This window comes from Diplodia corticola, assembly GCF_001883845.1.
Source record: "Diplodia corticola strain CBS 112549 chromosome Unknown scaffold12, whole genome shotgun sequence".
NCBI lineage: Eukaryota > Fungi > Ascomycota > Dothideomycetes > Botryosphaeriales > Botryosphaeriaceae > Diplodia > Diplodia corticola.
Genome location: NW_017971491.1, coordinates 232,482 through 252,754, shown reverse-complemented (window position 1 = coordinate 252,754; position 20,273 = coordinate 232,482). Strand labels below are relative to the sequence as shown.

Here is a 20,273-nt window from a genome sequence, read left to right as displayed (position 1 = left end):
ATCTCCAACATCACTTTAAGCTTTCAGGGAGCACTGGTAGGTCTGTTCGGTTCCGTGGGCGGGGGAAGGATTCAATAAGCTTATATCATCACTCAAAAACTGCCGATGCCATGTCTCCGGCTGATAGGCGCGGAAAGTTGCGATTCCTGACGTTTTGGCGGCTAACTCAGAGCATGATTGTCTGAGTGGAGCACAGCAGTGTTGGACAAGCATGGGTTGTAGCGAGTTGGATGCCGATTCGAGCTTGGACCCCACCGATTGGTGTCTGAGGTCTCACCTGGTTTTGTCCTTTCGGTGCATATGGCGTGTATGTGAGCTTCTTTAGCGCACATGCGAGGGGGTGTGCGGGCTGCTGAGGGCTTTATTGGGGGCCTGATACGATATAGGTGATACAGCGCCGCGAACTGGCATGAAAGGAGTCTTTGGGTAGACCAGCCTTTTCCTGATGCGAAGAGCAAGACCGTTGCTGCGCATCACCCAGAGATTCAGAGCCTGGAGAGACGAACGAGGCTCGGAGTCGCAGTCGGATACGAAAGAGAAGAAACATCGATCGGAGAAAAGGGATCCAGGAGAACAGGGGGCAACGAGGCTCGACTGTTGCACCGGAACGCCAGCATACACCAGGTACCACTGTCCGACTCCGCACCGTCATACCAACGAGACGCTAACAGCGAAAGAAAAAGGAGCCAGACCCCATCATCCATCTCTTCCCCGCCTCTCAAGCAGCCGGACAAGAAGAAAATGTCGGACCTCAAAAGGATCACAAGCATGCCCAGCTTGCGCTCGTTGGAGCTCAAGCGCCGTCTCACGCCCAACGTCAACATGCGGCAATGGCCGACCAAGACGAAAAACTGGTTCATGGAAGGATATCGGGCGTCGTCTGCTTTCGATCAGAGGCTGGGCTCGGTGGTACGTTGTTTCTTCCCTTGATCTCCCCCCTTGGCTCCCCAGGAAGCCGGGCTTCGACGGTATCGAAGCTGATGCTCTGTTCGCTGTCCAAAAGGAGTGGATCGGATATACTGGAATCTACCCGTGGATCTGACTGTGGCCGACGTCGAGCAGAATGTTTTTGTTCTATTCCGATGCACCACGCACCACCACTCCTTCTCGTGATTCACCCCGCAACGGCCGGACACTCGCGACGCTCGTCTTTTTGGTCGCCAAAGCTCATGGAAACTTGCTCTTCGCGGCGGGCAGCACCCTCATCAGAGCTTCGCCGCAGCTCTTCCCTCTTTCCCATCACAATCGCCACCAGGCAGGCCCAGCTCTGTGGTGCACAGAATAAACGTATCCTTCAAGCTCCCCACCCTGTGCCTCTGATTGACAGCCTGATAATCCTCGCTCGCCAACATGCCCGCAAAGTGCCAGATGCTCGGATAATGCGCCAACGCAACCTCATCCCACACCCTTTTCTCTCCCTCCTCACCACCGCCGCCGCCGCCATCGTTCCCAACGCCCACCCCCCTCCCCCCACCATCCTCCACCACCGTCCCCACAATCTTCGCCACACCCCCCCACCTCCTCCCCACATCCTCCGCAAACGCCTTCCCATACTTCAAATACTCCCCCTTCATCCCATCCCTGAACGCCAGCAGATTGAGCATGCTGACCGCGCCGCCGCCGCCTCCACCACCACGACCAACCTCCCTAACCCAATCCATCAGCTCCCCGCTCAACTCCAACCCCTGCGCGCTGCTCGCCAGCCGCCCTACTCCTCCAGCACCACCAGCACCAGCTCCTCCTCCTCCCCCCACCGCCGCCGCTGCCGCTGTTGCCGCCGCCGCCGCCGCCTCCTCCACCGCCGGCACATCATCCCCACCCCCCGCGCCCGCGTTCGCCGCCGGCCCCCTCAACAGCCCTTCGTTCCGCCCCTCGTACCCGCGCAACACCCGCCCCGGCACGCCGAACGTCACGCTCCACCTCGCGGCGACGAGGCGGGGGTCGAGCAGCGGTGATGGCAACTGCGCGGCCGAACTCGAACTCGAAGTCGCGGTCGCGGGCAAGATGAGCAGCAGGTCCCACTGGTGGGCGGCGGGGAGGTGGCGGGAGGGCGGGGCGGAGGGGGTGACGATCCAGCGGAGGGGGCGGGCGATGGTGAGGGGTTTGATCTTTTCTTTTTCGTTGTTGTTGTTGATGGCGCGGAGGAGGGTGGTGAGGAAGGGGGGGACGGGGTCGGAGTCGGAGTCGGCGGAGTCGGCGGAGTCGGTGGGGTTGGAGGCGGAGGCGGAGACTGGGCTTGGGCGGGTGAGGGCGAGGAGGTGGAGGGTGCAGAGGGGCATGGTTGGGTCTTTCAATTCTTTTCTTGCTTGTTTTGCTCTTTTTTCCCTTTTTCCCGTTTGGGCTGGGTGGATGAGACAGACTGTCGGTAGTTCTTTTTTTTTTGGCGGGTTTTTGGTCGGAAAGAGGACTTTGTTTCGGTTGTTGGGGGGCTGGTTGAGGGTGGAGTCGTGAAACGGTCCCTTTTGTCTGTTGCTTGTTGTTTGTTTATTATTATTGCGGCTTGGATGAGGTGTGCCGTTGGCTTTTCGGGACCTCTGGGCGGTGATTATGTGGAGACGCGGGGAAGGAGGGGTGAGGAGCCGGGCCGAGGTACGACGGATTAGGAAATGAACCAGGGTTTGGTAGCACGCAAAGGCGAGCATCTCACTCACGTTTACGTCACCACCGCACCACTCGTCATCAGCCCTGGCTGCCACTACTGGCGCCCTGTCGTGCCTTCCTTGCAAGTTCGCCTATGTGCCATCCTCGTCTGCTTGTAACGCGCACAACACATCCTCGCAGGCTTTTGTCAGATTTAGTGGTGATAACACTTGCCGGACTCTCACAAAGTCTATGTGGGGAACATTGGCGTGGTAGGACAGATGATAGGTTTTTGACGAGAATTCTGAGTGAGACCAAAGATGGTCACATTGCACGAAATGGTTGGCGTTTTCTTGTAATGAGATGGGAATCCTATGCTAAAATTACAGGGCAGAAGTGAGTCTCGTGAGACTTTCTTTCCAACACCAAAATACAGAAAGCGATTAGTAGAGTTACTTTGTGTTTACCATTCAGCCCGGCTATCTTCGGGTTGCAAGCCACTTGTCTAGTTCATCTGACTGGAGAATCGGTTGTAAAGGTGAGATTAGTGCAGCCATTTGACGCCATTATCGTAATCACATTACGCTCTGAGGAAGAAATACAGTGAAAGAAAGCGTAAAACCCCTTGCCAAACCTCGTAAAAGAAGTGTGACCGATATCTCAAACAAAGATGAAAGATTAAAGAAATCAAACAGTTGAAAAGGCCAGTGAACGGGGAGCTTGCTGTACACCTTCGATGCCACACCAGCCATCCACGCCGAAATGCTCAAAAGCCAGAATGCCCGCGTACGCCAGAAACCAATCGTCCCTTTTTGATGCTGACCCATTTCCAATGCGCTTTTCCCCTCGCCACTACGACGGGACGGTCTCGTTTCTTTGGTGCGGTGATTGACGCTGGGCATCATGCATTTCCTGGTTCTGGCCGGTTGGGTGGTTCATGTTTATGACTCCGCTCATGCTCATTCCTCCCATGCCGTCATCTATACCTCCATAGCCCGTCATGTCAGCCCAGTCCCATTCAAGCGTCATTGGCATTTGCCAGAGATCCTGGGGAACGAATGGCTGCTGGAAGGCTGCGCCCATGTCGAAATCATGCAAATGGCCGCCGTTAAGTGCGGTAGGTCCGCTCGTTCTCTCCGACGCAGGGTGAACCCCGGTTGCCGTCGAGAAACCAGAGTTGCTGGCCGAGGCATCCGTTCCTGTTTGTGAATGTGGAAATGTCTGTTGCGGTAGGAAGGCGGGCACCGTTTGCGGCGATGATAGATCCGGAAGCCATGAACCCTGTTGTAACGAAGCATGAGGCATCGATGGCGAAAAGTTGAAGTTCTGTGAGCAATCAACAATCAGCCATCTGTTTTAAAAAAATAAAGAAACAGCAAACAATCATTGCGGAGCACTTACGGGGTTTGCAAAGTTGGAAGTGAAGTGAGGGAATCCTGATCCGGCATTGCCATTGACACTCGGCGTCAGGGATGAGGAGCGCCTGCTATCCGATCGTTGTTGTTGCTGCATCTGATTGATGCTCTGAGCGCCGTGCTGTTGTTGCCCGTCCTTGTTCTGGTCGTCTTGTTGTCTTCTCTTCCGTTTCGATGATGATTCCTTGTCCGCTTTCTCCAACACGACTCGGGCGATGCGTTCGAATTCCGAGCATATACTGAGCATGCGGCGGACGCTGCCGTTCTCTTCATCGGAGCAAAGTGTTGAGAGGAAGTTGACGACGAGATTCATCAACTTCAGGTCAGATTTAGTCCGAGTATCCTGAGGATTCTGAAGGATATTGGCAAAGAGCGTCACGAGGGACGACACAGGATAGTAGAGAATAAGCCTACAAGAAGTCAGCACCGGGAACATGGTGAATAGGAACACGATTCCTACCAGACACAAGCGTAATCACCCTGCGGAATATACTTGATCAGGTTGATAGAGGCACGGGCAGCTTGGACACACAATGCAGCCGAGGAGAATACCCTAGGATTCAACGGCCGGGCGTTGAGACCTTGGATAGCAAAGTTTGACAATCTGCTCGTCCAGTATCCATGGTGAACAGACATGCGGTGAATGGTCGTCAAACAGTTGTAGTAAGCGAAGTGGAGAACCACCACGTGGAGGATGAGTGGAGTGTGCGATGCCTTGATCTCATGCTCAGGCCGGAAGTCGATCGGAATACCATCTTTCCACTCCTCAAGTTCTCTGTCCAGTTCGCCTATCGTATTGAGCAGTTCGCCGTCGGACTGCTTTGAAGCCTTGACCGAATACAGGCTTTTATACACCTTGCTCTCAATGACGGCGAAAGTGCACATGAGCCGGAATAGATTGACCTTCTTCTTACCATCAGCAAGCGGGATGTTGCCGATGTTGTCCGGAGGATTTTCGCTTGGCAGCTCGACGTTCATGTCATCATCATCCTGGATGGGAGGGCGGCCGGACCGCAGGCAGATGCTTTCACACGTTAGATACGCACTACGGGGGTGATTACGTCATTATACTCACTCTCGGTCTAGCATGTAGGCGATCCAGAAGACGCGTTTCCGTTGTTCGATCTCGGCGGGATTCAGGTTGAATCCCGAACCACGCTTGTGGAGACCAATGCTATGTGACAGCCTAATGGCAGCTGCGACGAGGAAGAATGACGGTTGGGGATTCGGGGTACCTTGAAGGAAAAGAGCCTACCCTTGATTAGCGTTATCGGTTAGGTCCTAATCGAGATAGCACGTACCATTCCCAAGAGAGCTTGGACACTCAGAAGGTCGGTGTTGCGAATAGTCAGTTCTGTCTGCACAGCAAGAGCGTTCTTGAGGTATCCCCAGGCCTTCTGGTCTTCTTCCTGCGGCACCAGGTTACTCATGACGCGGAGTCTGTGGGCGATGGCCAACACCACGTTGAGACTCGCCCACCAGCCAGAGCCTTCATACGGGTCCTCCGAATAGTGCTTGTCAACAAGGTGCATGAAAGTGGGCTCATGGAAAAGCGGGAACATGCAGTTGAAGTTGGCAAAGTAGTCCTTCAAGAGTGAAAGTGCTTCCTCCTTCGGCGGCAGGGGTTTGAAAACACGGCGCGAGAAGATGTCACGGAAGATGTCAGGTTTCCAATGTATCCACTTGTTGTCATCGACAGCTGCGTTGGTGATCATATCCTGGAATGAGGTGTCGCCGGTCTTGTCGTTGACCCACTGGATACCCTTGGGGGAGAAGATTGAAAAACCAGATGAAGACCCTGAATGCCAATTAGATGCTGGGCGCGCCAACACCACGGGAGGATTTACTGACCAATGTATCGAGTCTCGCCACAATTGTTGGTCACGAGCGAGCACATCATGTCCGACAACGATTCCACTTCCTCTTCATTCCTAGGAGGAGGTTCCTGGGTAGAATTCCTGGCGGGACGGGAAGGTGCGGGAGATGTGACGGGGCTGCGGGGGCTCGACAGCTCTGCAGCCTGGGCTGGGGTCCCTCTCTGCGAGGGCGAGCCCTCGTCACGCTGCTGCGTGGAGCCACCGTCATGCGATGCGCGCGAGGAAGTTGTGCCAGTGTTTGGGCCCGCCGCGCGCTTTTCCGACAAACGCTTTTCTAACGTGCCTAGGTCTGTCCTGCCGTCGTCATCCTCGGAAAGGAGCCCGGACAGGCGAAGCAGGCTCTCCATGCGGCCAAGGCGGTTCTCAAGTCCTTCGATGTATTTGGCGCTGGATGTTGATGTCAGCAGCGTCAGGCAGCAAGGCTGGTTCAGGTTCGCTCACCCCTTGGGTGGTTGGCGCTTCTTCTCGACTTGGGTGAAGACGCATTCAGTCTTGTAGTTTGTGCAGTGGGTGCAAGAGGGCATCTTGCCATCGCACTTGATCTTCTTCTTGCGACACATGTCACAGGCCTACGCAGGCGGCATTAGCTTGGAGGAGAGTATGAAGCAGCGCGTCCTCTCCCGCGGCGTACCCTTGCAATGCGCCTCCTCTTGGGGTCCCCTTGGCCCTCGTCGTTCCCGTCCTGCGAGCCCATCATCATGGCATCATCAAACATGTTTGCGGGCAGCTGCGGCTGGATGGGCGAGCCGTCAGCACTGTAGCTGCCGAAGATCTGGGGCGGCGGGTTGACCAGGGCCGGAGGCTGCGGAAGGAAATTGTGCGAGTTATCCATGGCGGGCGAGCGGACAGTTGGAGCTCAGTTGGCGGGGAGCTCGTGCAGCCGTGGGCGTGCGGCGCGCGAAGTTTGGTGGTGGACAGGCGCGGAGCTGACGACGGCGTGGGGGAGACGCGGAGTATGTAATCAGCGTGTGACGTACTGGGCTGAAACGCAGTCACAGGCTTGTCGATTCACGGTGCGCGGGTCTGTCGCAGGTGGAGAGGGGCGCAGACATGGCAGTGGCAGAGCACGGCCGGCGGGAAGAGGCGAGCAGGCGAGCGTTTTCGGAGCTCTTGCCTGGGGGATGATGTTGCAGAAGTTCGAGAACCGGGGCAGGATCGCGCTCCAGGGCGAACGCCAGACCCGGGTGGGACCGCCCATTGGTCAGCGCAAGCTCGTCCCGCTGGCTGTCCGACTGTCCGACCAGGCCCTGCCGGCACCTGTCGGCAGCCTGTGGCGTCGCTGGCTGGTACGTGGTGCACGCCTGCTCACGCGCTCGCCCGCGCAGCCCGCGCAGCCCGAGCCACTACGGCACCGCCGGCCGCCGCCTTAAGAGCCCGCCGCTGCTTGTGCGGGCGCCGGCGCACCTCTCTGCCTCTGCTCTGCGCCTGCCACCGGCCATTTTCGACGTCTGCTCGGCTCCCGCGCGTCCCGCTTCCCGAGAGTGGCCGTTCGTGTCGCCACCAAGCGCCAGCTCTGAGCGCTGAGCCACCTCCGTGACTGCTGCATCACCGTCCAAGCGCCATCGTGCTCTTTCTGCGACTCGCAACAGTTGCTCCAAGCGGCCGTCAGGCACCAGCGAAACGCCATGTACGGTTTGCTCCTCGCTGCCGCTCCCACCGCTAATCCCGGGGCTAACCCTGCACTGCGGAAGGTCTACTGCATCATCCCCGCCTCGCCCGCTGACTGCAGCGGAGGTCGAGGCTCATCCTGAATTCCCGTACGTCACTTGGCGCCTGGAGCCCGCGCAGAAGGGCAAGGTCGCCGTCGCTGCCGCCCGTGGCGGCCCGCTCGATATTGCCTACGAGGTCCACGGCCATGGCCCCGTCCACATTGTGGTGAGTAAGCCCGTGGCAGCGTCAGCTCATTTCCTTGTTTCCGTCGTCCTACAATTCAGGTATGAGGGCCTGTTCGCGCCAAGTTCGCATGTTTTGCATCGGGCATAGCGCAAGCATGGAGCCTGGCCCACGACTTCTGCCGCACCGCGCCGCTCGCGAATCCCGTGCAGTTCCGGGCTCGAGGCGTGCCTTTACAGGACGAAGCCTGATACACGGGGAGCGCCGTAGCGCCCAACCCTGTGTTGCAGACAAGCTTGTTCTCTGACAACCCAATCTCAACGTCAAAAAATGGCTTACGACGTGGTGGCTGATCTTCATTAATGCAGTGGATTATGGGCCTGGGCGGCTTCAAGACGGCGTGGCAGAGACAAACCAAGGATTTCTCGCACACGCAAGCCGACAAGTACTCGTCGCTGATCATCGACAATCGCGGTGTAGGCGAGTCTGACAAGCCCATGATGCGCTATTCGACCTCGGAAATGGCCCGCGACGTGATTGAGGTCCTTGATCATATCGGTTGGGCCGAGAAGCGCCAACTCCACGTCGTTGGCATCAGCATGGGCGGTATGATTGCGCAGGAAGTGGTAAGTCGGCCTTAAGCCCGTAGTTTGTCGGCGCTTACCGACAAGCCACAGGCGTTCCTCATCCCTGAGCGCGTTGCGACACTATCCCTGGTATCCACGGCGTCTGGGCTCTTCAATACCGTCGGCTTCGTGGAGAACATCCGGAACCGCGTCAACCTCTTCATCCCCCGCAGCATTGACAACCAGCTCGCGCACGTCAAGCGCAATCTCTTCACTGACAAATGGCTGGAGTCGCCCGACGATCACGAGTATACGAAGCAGCGCTTCCCAACAAACTGCGACCGGTTTGCGGCTGGTGAAATTAGTAAGCGCAAGGATCCTGCTCACTTCAACCGCACCGGCTTCATGGCGCAAGCCGTTGCCGCGGGCTGGCACTACAAGAGCCCAGAGCAGTTGGGTGAAATCGCGGACAAGGTAGGACGCGAGCGGATAATGGTGGTGCATGGCACCGAAGACCGCATGATCACCTTCCCTCATGCAAAGGTGCTGGTAGAGGGGCTAGAGGGCATTGGCGAGCAGCAGAAGGGAGAGGTGGAGAAACGCCTCATCGACGGTCAAGGCCACTGCATACCCATTGAGATGAGGGAGGAGTTCAAGACTTGGCTTGAGGGACTGATTGCTAGAGGCGAGGAGTTGAACAAGAGCGGTGCATGAGCAACGGATTGACGATTTGATGCCATGACGGTATAGACGTAGACTGAATCGACCCCTTCGCCGGAACACACGGGGCTATTTTGTATTGGTGGCTGGTGACAAATTCGCAGCTGAGATGGTATGCCGACAAAATTGCCTGTTCGGGCAAACCGGCCGTATTCAAGTCCGTCCGGCTTTGGTCCGGCCATCACAAAGATGCTCCAACCATGGCCGTGGGACCCGTTGAAATTGGCGAGCGTGAACACCTTGCCCCGCGGAGAAAAGATATAATGATGGCTTACTTTCTCTTTCTTCCCGGCCAAAGTGCTTCAGAACCCTGAACGGAGAGACGGAGAGGGTGATGACTCGCGAATTATGCAGTCACCAGACGCCGTGACGCCCCATCCTCTAGTTCCGGAGGAACTCGACATCCTTGAACACAGAGGACGCGTCAGTTCTGGGGCCAGTCCGTCCTTTAATCCTTCCTCCCCCGATCATTAAAGCGCTCGTTGTAGTGTGCCGCGTGTTAGCGAGCGCCGAAAGGGTACAGCAGTAGTATCGAAGCGCTTGGCATGCTCGAAATTGCATTGACGCAACGCAACACTAGATGCATGGAATGCCTAGCAGTAGAAAGCGACCCTGAAAAAAGAAGGCAAAAAGAAAACGTGACTACGAGGAAGATTACATTGTTCTACAGTTCGGACAAACGGAAACGCAGGGCCACGAATGAAAATAAAGACGGTGAAAGGCGTAGCTTGTCTCGGGAATGACATGGTAGTCACGAACAATGTCAGGACGAAAGGCAAAAACAAGCCTTTGCTTGTCCGTCTTGGAAAGTCGGCGGCGGAGTGGAGGGTTCCCGCGAATGGCCATGACGGTTCGGGTCTAGCGCAGCTTCCACGTGACGGGCCGGGCTCGAAGCTCAGAACGACGACGTCCGAAAGCGCAGACAGCCTCTCTCATCCATCCCACTCCCATCGCCGGTCTCGACCCAATTCGACTCAATCGTACGTGAGCCCCCGCCCGAAACGCCTGCAGACGCGCATTTCGCGACTCCGCCCACGCGCTCGCCCCGCCCGCCGCCTTCGTTCCCGCGCGATCCAACAATCCCCTCTGACGCAAGATTGTCACAGGGCCAACCATGTCTTCCGCTCGCCTCTTCCGTCCCCTCGCCCGCGCCGTCGAGCGCCAGGCCTTCGCTGCTCCCATGAGCATGCGCACCGCCGCCAAGGTCGCCCCCTTCACGCCCTCGTACAACGGCCAGAAGTTCTCTGCCGCCGAAAAGGCCGGCGCCAAGATGGTACGCAGAACCCTCGCTCACCGCCCGCCCCTCCGCAGTCGCCCACGGTCCGCGCGCGACGCACACCCGCGTGTAAAACGAAACGATGGGGAAACAAGAAGGAAAAAAGTGTTGCCATCTCGGGGGCGATGGCCGATTGATGGGAGAAAGAAGGATTGGTCTGTTGTTGGGAATTTGCTAACGCGGGATGTTTCGGGAAAACTTTACAGCAGACGATGCTCTACGCCGGCATGCCGCAGCTCGTCCCCTTCTATTGGGTCAACGAGACCACCTTCGCCATGGCCATCATCCCCACCTTCGTCTACTTCCTCTCCAAGTACTTCCTGCCCCAGGACGTCCGCCGCATGTGCGCCCGTCTCTTCATCAGCAAGCTCTAAACAGCTCGCCCCCCGTCCGCGGAAAGCGTTATACCACCGAACCGGAGATGAATTCGTTGCTTGGGTTGGGAGGGGAGATGATGGTTTTCTCGGAAGCGCTTTTAGACCGGGTCTAACTACTGGACGCTGTAGATAATAGTCCGGCGAAGAAGAAGAAGAAAAATCATCATCATGACAATCTCGACATGTCCTGGAAGAACGAGCTGTGAGTGACGAAAAGGAATTAGCCTGGGGCAAGCCCGAATTCGCCATGAATATATCTTGGCCCGGCGATTTCCGATTGCGGCTACTGAAAATGGTAAAAACTACAAAAAGTTGACACAACCGACAAATGCTGCCAGCGATACTTGTCCAAGTCACTCTACCTGTAAAAGATTGGCTTTCTACTGGAAGGTACAGACTGACGTAGGAACGGGGGATACCATCTCGTGATCTAAAATACGTTTCGAGATTCCCCCAGACATGATACACCAAATAAAAGGAAACCCCAGAGAAAAACATACCATACTATCTAAATCTGTACAAACAGTTCCTTGTCAATGCTACCAACCGCCCCATTGATCAACTATCAGTACACATATCTAAAATTCTCGTTCTCCCAGTCGGTCAGATCGCCAAAGGCGGTGGCGTCCAGATCCTGCACCGTCACACCCTCGCCAAACTTGCGATCCCTCCTCTTGTTCTCCCTGCTCAGCAGCGTCCTGAAGATCAAAATCAACACCACTTCGAGCAGATGGCAGACGATCATGCTCCAGATGCCCAGGGTGTAGGTCGGCTGCTGCTCCGTCTTGAAGAAGAACGGGCCGGCTATGTTGCCCGTGCAATAACCCACTGTGGAAACATCACTGTTGTCAGAAAACATTTTCTTTGTAAAGAAAAAGAAAAGGGGGAGGGGAGATCCCAGGCAGGCAGGCAGGCAAGACTTACAAAACAGGCACGCGTTCGTGACGACCTTCTTCGTATGGCCGGCGGTGTTGCCGATGGTGAGGGAGAGGAGGAGGACGAAGGCGGCGTTGTAGGGGCCGGTGAGGTAGTAGCACCACAGGCGGCCGACGTGGTGCTGCTGGGGCACGAAGCGCAGGCCGAAGGTGCCGGCGATGTTGGGGACCAGGAAGGCGATGACGAACCAGCAGCGCGTGTTGCGGCGCAGCCGGACGGCGCAGTAGTCGTTGAGGTAGACGCAGGCCAGGATGCTGAGCGCGATGAGCGCGCCGTACGGCATCTGCAGCAGCGTCGTCACCAGCGTCGAGTAGCCGAACCCCTTGATGATGAGCGTGCCGAAGTTGGAGATGCCGCCGTTGGGGATGTTGGCGACGACGCCGATGGTGAAGAGGAGGTACGTCTTGGGGTCCTTGAACGCCTCGGCGACTTGGTACGCTTTGAAGTGCTTGTTCTCGACGCCGGTTTGGTCCTCGCGCAGGCGCTCGACGGCGAGGCGCTTCTCGCGGGTGCTGAGCATGGGCGCGGTGACGGGGCTGTCGGGCAGGAAGATGGACATGACGATGCCCCAGCTGCAGCAGAGGGCTGTTTGAAGGGTCAGTGGTGGAGTGCGTACTGGGTGCGCGGTGGTGACGACTTGCCTCCGATGATCAAGAACTCGTATTTCCACGAGGGCAGGGAGCCTTTGATCTGTCCTATGCCGTAACCAAGGAGACCGCCGAGTGCAATACCGAAGCCGTTTGCGGTGTACCACAGACCGATTCGGACTGGTTGTTGACGGCGAGTGTACCACATGCTCGTGATCAACATGAAGGCAGGGTCGGCGCAGGCTTCGGCAGCTCCTGAAAGTGCGCGGAGAGCTGCCAGTGTTCCAAAGTTCTGCGCAAAAGTCAGTAACAGTCAGACGGCATGTGGTTGCACGGCTTCTTGCCTTCGCGCCCGCTTGTGCCATCAAGAGTACGCCCCATACGAAGATGTTGAGGCCGAGGTACTTTCCCACCGGAAAACGCTGCAGCATGAAGTTCGTTGGAAACGCCCAAGCCAGGAAGCCGAAGTAAAAGATGCCTGTCCCAAACAGTCAATATGGATTTGAAGCAGCAGGCAGGGAGGGCATGCTGGAAAGCCAGTTGTACTGCGTCCCAACCAGACTCAAGTCGTCCCTGATGCCGAAGATGGCTGCATAAGACAGGGTGGTCTTGTCGATGTAGAAGAAGGCGTAGCAGACAGACAGGTACGGCAGGATCATGTAGTCGATCTTGCGTACCAGGCGTTTTTCTTCATCGGGATCATGTGGCTCGTGTATCTCGCCCGGCTCGCGGAACAGGGCTGCGGCCGTGTCGCCGTCGCCGCGCGAAAAGTTCCATTTGCTGGTGGTAGCTGTGGAGGCGGGAGAGATGACTTCTTGATGCATAGCACCATTTTTGTTGCTGGTTGGGTTGGATGGGTCCGCGGAGGAAGGTGTTGGCGGGTCATCTGCCGGCGGACGTGCTGCGCTCTTGAAGAGGCGCATAGTGTGAAGTGATGGAGACGGCGGTAATGCTTTGGGACTTCCAGAGCCGGGGGTATTGGAAGCGAAAACGATAAGCTTCACCAAGCGCGGGCGAAGGCGTCTCGGCAGGTGTGGTGGTGAGTCAAGCCGAAGTGTTGAAGTAAAAAGTCGGAGGAAGCCGTCCTTTTAAAGGTATTGACCCCTAGCGAGGGAGGGAAAGTCGGCATGTGCAGCAGTAGCACGGCCAAGTAGATCAGCACGTAGTCGGTGTGGCATCGTTCCGGCAGGTCGAAGGCGATAACGGGCGGAAAAAGAAATGTGTTGGTGAGTCCCCCCACACGATGGATGCGGGGAAAAGTGGGATGGCGGCGGGGAAAGCTGGGGTGGCGCCTTGGATTGGCCTGTTCAGTCGCCGCCCGGTGCTGAGTGACGCAATAAGCCGCGTCTTTCTATTTCCGAGACGGGCGGCAGGCGGAAAAAGAACCGCATAAAAGGGCACGAGCTGGCACTGGAAAAACGTGCAGCACTCCTTGATTGCATCCTCTATCCGAACATGGCAAACGACAGTGTTTTCGGTTTCCCTGCAAACCATGTGTCGAGCCTATGGGAATACGCCATTGATTGCCCTGGAACCGGGATCCTTTGCGCAGATGTTGTGGTGTTCATCATGGCCACTCTGCCTTAGGCACGAAAGGGTTCGGCATTGCTCGGGCCGCTTGTGCGACCATCGCTACCTAGATAAAGGCTTCGCCCATGGCCCACTGACTTGCCATCGACCTTCCATTATTATCAAACATGAGTCGCCCAGCCCGTACTCTCAACCAGCTACCCACAGAGATCCTTGACTTGATTCTCCAGAACATCCACGCCTATGCCGACCTCATAGCATGCTGTCTTGTGTCGCGCCGTCTCAACCATGTCTCGGAGCGACAACTATATAAGGCCGTGAGGATTCATCAGCTTTCCAGAGCTAGATGACTCATATCCTCGACAAGGTTCCCCAAAGAGCACCCTGGAGGCAGCTGCTGGACGTCCATGATGCTATGTCCAACCCTAGTCACATGTCAGAATCTCGAGGAACTCAGCCTTGCCTCTCACTACTGGGACCAAAACACCTTGTCCGACGTGGATGTGTCGAGCATGGACAACGTCACCTATCACCAGTACGATTTCTTCGACATGCTCCGAAGAACGAGTCTGCGTGCCCCGCCCGACGAGCGCGTGCTCACCAAGCTGACCATCCTACGCCTGCAATTCAGACTCAGGGGACTCGGGTCGCAATGTAACCCTGATCCAGACCTGTTGCACGTCTTCCTGAGCCCCACCCTCCGCCACTTGTTCATTGATCGATGTTCCCTTGATTTCGATCCGGCAGTCCTGGACAACCTCCGCCGCGCAGACTTCGCGAGATCAACCCCGCTGGAAACACTTTGGCTGCGAGACGGCTCCCAGTCACTGGATCTTGTCCGACGCGTTCTGTCACTTCCTCGAGGACTGAAAAACTTCATCCTTGAATACTCCACAGACGCACCCGCCTCATACGGTTACCCCCGGATCCTCGAAACGGACGACTGGACAGAACTACTTTCTCAGCAAAAAGACACTCTCGAGGAGATTGCCATGGACGTCAGTGCCGGGTTCATATATGGGGTCAGTGGTTCTCTGGACCTTCGGGGCATGAAGAGGCTGCGGCTGTTCGCGGGGGACATTTTGGAGCTGGCCGAGGACCCAGTCATGTTGTTGCCGTACGTGCAAAGAATGTTTATGTATCAATACAAGTCCAATTTCGCGAGGACCCAGTCCGAGTGGGCCATCTGGGATATGGAGGAGGATAGGGATCAATCGGGAAGTGAAGGGGATTATTCTCACCAAGACATGGATTCGGACCTGGACGATAGCGACATGGAGGATTTTGATGAGGACGGGATTTATATTTCCTAGCCTCATATCTTTCTTGTCCATCAACTCCGGTCCGCACTGGTGTTGGTGTTAGGCTAGTGGGACTGGGGTCGGACGTCTCGTTGAAAGAGCTTTTCTCTTGGTCGCGGCTAGTGGAATGATCGGGGAAAATTGACCATGTGGGAAAAACAGGTGAAAATACCTCATACTGTGTATGGACATGATTATACGTACTTTATCCGATACCTGCACCGAACCAGGATTTGAGAGGGAAAAAAGAATACGAAAAAGTCAACCCACGCAACCCATGCAACCCATGCAACCCATGACATCCTTCCACGTGCAGTTCCTCACCCGCCCAACCCATAACGTTCAAACCCACACACATCAAACTTCCCATCCCTTCCCCCTTCCATATCGTCGAGCCAAGTCTCCGTCCATCCTTCCGTCCTCCCATCTGTCCATCCTTCCATCCTTCCACCTGCCCATCCACCCATCCTTCCACCTGCCCATCCACCCATCCATCCACCCATCAACTCATCATCATCACCACCACCACCTCACCTCAACCCCACCACATCCAACCCCTCCAACGCCCTCTTGCACTCCCCACAATACCCCACCCACCACTCCATGACCGCGTCCACGCTGCCGCCGTCGGTCTCGTTGCGCTTGCGGATCATGTCGCCGACGCGCCTGCACCGGACGTTCTCGTCGAGGACCCAGTTCTCCCACTCGGCCTGCAGCACCTCGCGCTCGACGCGGTTGACGAGGCGCATGGCGACGAGCAGGTCGTGGCGGTAGGCGGCGAGGTTCTGGCGCGTGCGGTGCAGCCGCGTGCCCGTCGCGCGCGTCGACGGCGTCAGGTGCGGCGCGAACTGGCTGGCGTAGGGCTGGAAGTCCGAGTGGTCCGGGTTGTGGAGGAGCTGCAGGAAGGTTTGCTGGCAGTTGTTGTTGTTCTGCGAGGGTGGTGTGGTTTGCTCGTCGGTGTCGCCGACGACACCGTGCTCCACGCTGCTGCTGCCGCCACCGCGCGCGAGGCCGATGCCAAAGTCGGCGGCGATGGTGTCGTTGACGAAGATCTCGTCGATGTCGCGGAGGTAGACGGCTTTGCTCATGACCACGTCGGGCGTGACGCCCATGCGCGCCATGAACTTGCCGGCGTTGCGCTCCTGCCACCAGGTCCACGTGTCGCGGTAGCTCCAGAGGAGGTTCATGCCGCCGCTGAAGGCGAGGAGCCCCAGGAGCATCGTGTGCGCCGTGAAGACCTTGCCGATGGCGGCGATGACGCCGGTGAAGACGGTGATGGCGGTCGAGATCCAGTTGGCGGCCATGGCGCGGCCCAGGTCCCAGAACATGCTGTCGAGCGTCTTCTTCTGCAGTTTGAATCTGCGTTCTTTGACGGGCGTGAGCATCTCTGCGACTTGCACCGTTTGGTTCTGTTGGCCGAGGTAGCCGAAAATCTGAACCGCCTTGCGAGTGCGGCTTGCCCTGCCCAATCGACCGACTTGGTCCGCGATGATATCCATCAGGTCTTGTGCTTCGAGGTCCAAGTCCTCAAACGCTTGGCGTTCGATCATGCTTCTGATAAGCATCGGCTCTTTCGTCCACTCCAGCTTCGTGTAAACAGCAAGCTTGCAGCGTGACTTCGCAACATGGGTGACGACCAGTTTGCTTATGAGGACGAAGTCTTTGGAGTTGGGGAGATACCATGGTGTCTTCTTGTCCGCAACAACGTAGCAAAGGTGATCGTTCAGCACCTCGATGATCTGGTAATCGCGGATGACCGCCGGCGATTCGGCAGTCGCACGGTACTCGAATTCGCGGCGCTGAAGACCACCTTCCTGTTGCACCCAGGGGCCTTGAACAACGGTTTGAGGCCAGCGCTCGCGGAAGAGCATCTGGAATACTGCGCTCTTGTCGCCAAACATGACGTGGAAAAGCGCCTTGGCACTGATGTCGAACTCACGCTCCGTGGCTACCAGCGTCATGCCTTGTGGCCTGTACACTACAGGTTGAAGGGGCAACTTAAACCTTGTAGGCTTACGAGTAAGTGAGGTTGTGTTGGCGAAGAGATCGCCGTCAATGCGTAGGCCTGCTTTGCCCAGGGTATCACGGCGCATGGGTCCTTCGATGGGCGTGTCGATATTGGAGACGTTGTCCCAGCTCTCCATGCTAGGACTTTCGCCGCCATTGCCCTCCATCCTGATGAGGGTTCTGATGATGCCGTCCAAACTATCGTGGTTGTCGGAATTGCAGTTGCGCACGAGGTAGTTGAGACGTCTTTGGACGAGCTTCAGGGGCTCGAGGAAGATCTTGACCGTTACACGGCTGTAGTCGTCGGGACGAACTCCTTCTTTCATGTGGATGAAGAGGAAGTCGCAATCGCGGCCTGGAGCGCCAGTGATCTCATCGACTACGTTGAGACCAACACTGGTAACGAGAACGAGGCCGAGGTGGTTGCTGTAGAAGTAAACATTGCTCGCTGTGACGTAAACACGGCCAGGGAACTCCTGCTGCTCATTTGGATTCCAAGTCGCCCTAAACACCATGACGACCTTTTCATCGAGTGGTACATTAGGGAAGAGCAGTCGGAATTGGACGTCCTGAGCTCTCAGCGCTAGAGGATACGAGCTCGGGTATTCGTCCGAAGAAGACGACGGGCGCGAAGGAAGCTCCAGCTTGGTCAATATTGGTTCCGGAGTCATGCTGGCGCTGAGGGTCTTCCGATGTGTCGAGGGTGGCAACGGTGAGGCCCCAGTAGTCGCAACGTCCTTGGCAATATCAGAGACAGAATCACTAATGTCAGCAGCGGTGATAGCACGTGATACGGGGCTTGGGGGCTGAGAGACTGCGTGGCCCCGGGCGGACTTGATCTCTCCTCTCTCAAATCGGTTGACATAGCCCCAGTTCGTTGATCCCCAGAGGTTGGCCAGGAGTCCAGAAGGCATGACACCATCTTGGCGACCGACACCGATTCCTCGTTCGCCGCTGACGATGACGGCGGTCTTGCTTAGGTTCGTAGGTGCGGGCGGGTTGGCGAACGTCGACGGCGCGAGGGAACTGATCGGCATGGTGGCAGCGCGGCCGTCGGCTGAGAGCATGGGCGAACTAGATTGAGGCGCTACTGGGAGGAAGTTGTGAATATTGTGACTGGCTGAAATAAGACCGGCGATGCCTGTCGAAGGATTTGGCGATGAAGGCATACTACTGAGCTGCGGATTCGCTGTCGTTCTCCTATGGAGGTCGAGTTTCTGGATAATCCTGGCGGCGTGGTCGCGGCTGCTGCTTTCTCCGTCCTTGTCGCCCTGAGCATTCCGTTTACCGCTAACGTCGAAGCTGCTACGAGTCGCGAGATTCGCCATGTCCGGGTTAGATACCGGGAGGGTTTCGGCGTGCTTGAGCGTAGAAAGGTCGTCACTTCCATGAGGATTGTGGTCTCCGGCGCGGGCCGCGAATTCGGGGGCGACAGGGGGGCTGATGGCAAACGCGGCATCGGCGGACGGGGTAGCGGTGGCTCCTGTGCTGGCGGGATCCTCCAAGGCTTTGCGCTTCGCTGCTTCAAAAGTAGAAATCCAATCCATCAGCTCGCTCTGACTCTCAGCTTGTAACATGTTCGTCTTGTCTTTCGTCTTAACCTCAAAAGCGAACCTGCGTTCCTCTTGGAATGCAGGCCGCACACCACAAAGTAACACTCCAACCTTCTCCGACTCCTCCACTGCACCTGAGCGTGCGCCATGAACCAACCAACCAAAGATGCCGTTCTTGAGGAAGAACCATCTCCTTACCCAAACCGTCCTTGCCGGTTTGCCCGTGATGGTTCGCTCGAAGAGCCATCCTTGCTTCTCCGACCTCTCCCCGCCGGGCTTTGCTGGCGACTGCATCGAGCCGTGCGATCCGATATATGGCACAGTCGAAATGGTATAGTCATCCAGTTCTCGCGAAGGCCGGACGCCAGCCTCGGCGCTGTCCTCGAGCTGTTTCCGGGCAAGGTGAAGCTCGCGCTTGAACACTCTCTCGCTGTTTTCCATTTCCCTGGACCAGCCTCTGACGCGCTCCATCTCACCAGTGTACTGAGTGTAAATCTTGTCCGTCGCCTCCCTCAACGACTTCATCTCCTTCCACCTCTCGGAGAAGACCCTGACCAACAGTTTGTCCAGCGCGGTCCTGATCTGCGGCGCCATGATGCAGAAATCCATGGCGGCCTTGATGTACGCCTTCCGGGCCTCGTGCAGCTGGAAAGCCTCCTCTCGCAGCGACGAGGCTTCCTCCGACTTCTTGCGCCCAGCGTAGCGTGCGATCAGGCCGTCGAATTGCTTCTGGGTGGTGTCGAGGGTCCGGCGCAGGTCCTTCAATGCGCGAAGATCGGTCTGGAGGAAAGCTCGCAGGGGCTCGAGGATGGTGAAGTCGGTCCTCTTCATGCCCTTGATCGTGGCCTGCCAAAACTCCCTGGCGCCCTCGCTGTAGCGCTTGACAGCGAGCATGGTGTAGTCATGGTCTATGACGGCCTCGGAGATGTACGACGGTGGTTCGGAGTGGGCGATGAAGGCGTTCACGGTGTTTTCGAGGTTGGAAACCTCCTGGACGAGCTTGCCAGCCGCTTTCACGTAGTTCTCCAGCCATTTCTCGACGAGGTCGATTTGATCGCCGAAGTGAACGGCGGTTGCGCGAAACGTCGGGCTGTCGAGCGCGGCTTCCTTCAGGACCACGGGGCTACGGAGCGCGCAGTCAGCAGAGGCGGGTGGTTGAGGGCTGCGGGGGGGCAGGCGTACATCAGGCTCAGCGGCTTCCCCACGGGCATCAGCGCCGCTGGGACGGATGTTTGCTGCTCCTCAGCCATGGCAGCGCATGCAAAACGAGTGGAGGGAACAGTTTAGGCGAACGCGAAAAGGTGTCAGAGGGGCATGGCGACAGGTGCGCCGCAATGTTGGGATCCACGGGGAGGGGGTTGTGCGGCGGGAGGTGTTTGGTGCAGCGCGCGAGTGCACGTCACAGGCACCGAGCGCAGCGACCCGACCGATCATTTCGGCCAAGCCGGCCCCGAGAACAGAAAGAGATCACGCTCCGCACGCACGCGCTTTCTGAAAACCACGCCTCAGACAGTAGTCCAGAGTGCGCCTCCTTTCCGGGCACGGTGGACACAATAACAATTCACATGTGGATGCGCTGGGCGTAGCGCGCAGAGCTCTGGGTCGTGCAGCCGCCGGCGGCCAAATGCCAGGCGAAGCTCCGCAACGGCAACTAGCGCCCAATCAGGCATGGCCCCGACCTGATGGCCCGAGTGCGCCGCCTGTCTCGAACTTTT

At 57.2% G+C, this 20,273-nt stretch overlaps 7 protein-coding genes across 7 annotated transcripts; 3 read left to right on the top strand and 4 right to left on the bottom strand.

The window, feature by feature from the left end:
• Positions 1–1,205: 1,205 nt before the first annotated feature.
• Positions 1,206–2,279, bottom strand: BKCO1_1200082 (uncharacterized protein; the record flags this gene model as incomplete). Its single annotated transcript, XM_020270758.1, has 1 exon — positions 1,206–2,279. The coding sequence occupies one exon, from the start codon at positions 2,277–2,279 to the stop codon at positions 1,206–1,208; it is 1,074 nt and encodes a 357-aa protein (XP_020132518.1).
• Positions 2,280–3,432: 1,153 nt separating this feature from the next.
• On the bottom strand, positions 3,433–6,704 carry BKCO1_1200081 (fungal specific transcription factor domain-containing protein; the record flags this gene model as incomplete). Its single annotated transcript, XM_020270757.1, has 8 exons — positions 3,433–3,906; positions 3,982–4,405; positions 4,456–5,019; positions 5,071–5,246; positions 5,297–5,793; positions 5,847–6,259; positions 6,314–6,441; positions 6,504–6,704. 8 exons carry the CDS (start codon positions 6,702–6,704, stop codon positions 3,433–3,435), a joined length of 2,877 nt encoding a protein of 958 aa, XP_020132517.1.
• A 793-nt stretch (positions 6,705–7,497) lies between these two features.
• Positions 7,498–8,985, top strand: BKCO1_1200080 (alpha beta-hydrolase; the record flags this gene model as incomplete). Its single annotated transcript, XM_020270756.1, has 4 exons — positions 7,498–7,504; positions 7,602–7,747; positions 8,074–8,331; positions 8,383–8,985. The coding sequence occupies 4 exons, from the start codon at positions 7,498–7,500 to the stop codon at positions 8,983–8,985; spliced, it is 1,014 nt and encodes a 337-aa protein (XP_020132516.1).
• Positions 8,986–10,105: 1,120 nt separating this feature from the next.
• On the top strand, positions 10,106–10,641 carry BKCO1_1200079 (atp synthase subunit 8; the record flags this gene model as incomplete). Its single annotated transcript, XM_020270754.1, has 2 exons — positions 10,106–10,264; positions 10,474–10,641. 2 exons carry the CDS (start codon positions 10,106–10,108, stop codon positions 10,639–10,641), a joined length of 327 nt encoding a protein of 108 aa, XP_020132614.1.
• Positions 10,642–11,209: 568 nt separating this feature from the next.
• On the bottom strand, positions 11,210–13,090 carry BKCO1_1200078 (mfs allantoate transporter; the record flags this gene model as incomplete). Its single annotated transcript, XM_020270753.1, has 5 exons — positions 11,210–11,472; positions 11,569–12,165; positions 12,222–12,459; positions 12,512–12,645; positions 12,730–13,090. The coding sequence occupies 5 exons, from the start codon at positions 13,088–13,090 to the stop codon at positions 11,210–11,212; spliced, it is 1,593 nt and encodes a 530-aa protein (XP_020132615.1).
• Positions 13,091–14,104: 1,014 nt separating this feature from the next.
• BKCO1_1200077 (uncharacterized protein) lies at positions 14,105–15,010 on the top strand (the record flags this gene model as incomplete). The annotated part of the gene is made up of 1 exon (XM_020270752.1): positions 14,105–15,010. One exon carries the CDS (start codon positions 14,105–14,107, stop codon positions 15,008–15,010), a length of 906 nt encoding a protein of 301 aa, XP_020132612.1.
• Positions 15,011–15,528: 518 nt separating this feature from the next.
• On the bottom strand, positions 15,529–19,808 carry BKCO1_1200076 (transcription factor 3; the record flags this gene model as incomplete). Its single annotated transcript, XM_020270751.1, has 2 exons — positions 15,529–19,681; positions 19,741–19,808. The coding sequence occupies 2 exons, from the start codon at positions 19,806–19,808 to the stop codon at positions 15,529–15,531; spliced, it is 4,221 nt and encodes a 1,406-aa protein (XP_020132613.1).
• Positions 19,809–20,273: the final 465 nt, after the last annotated feature.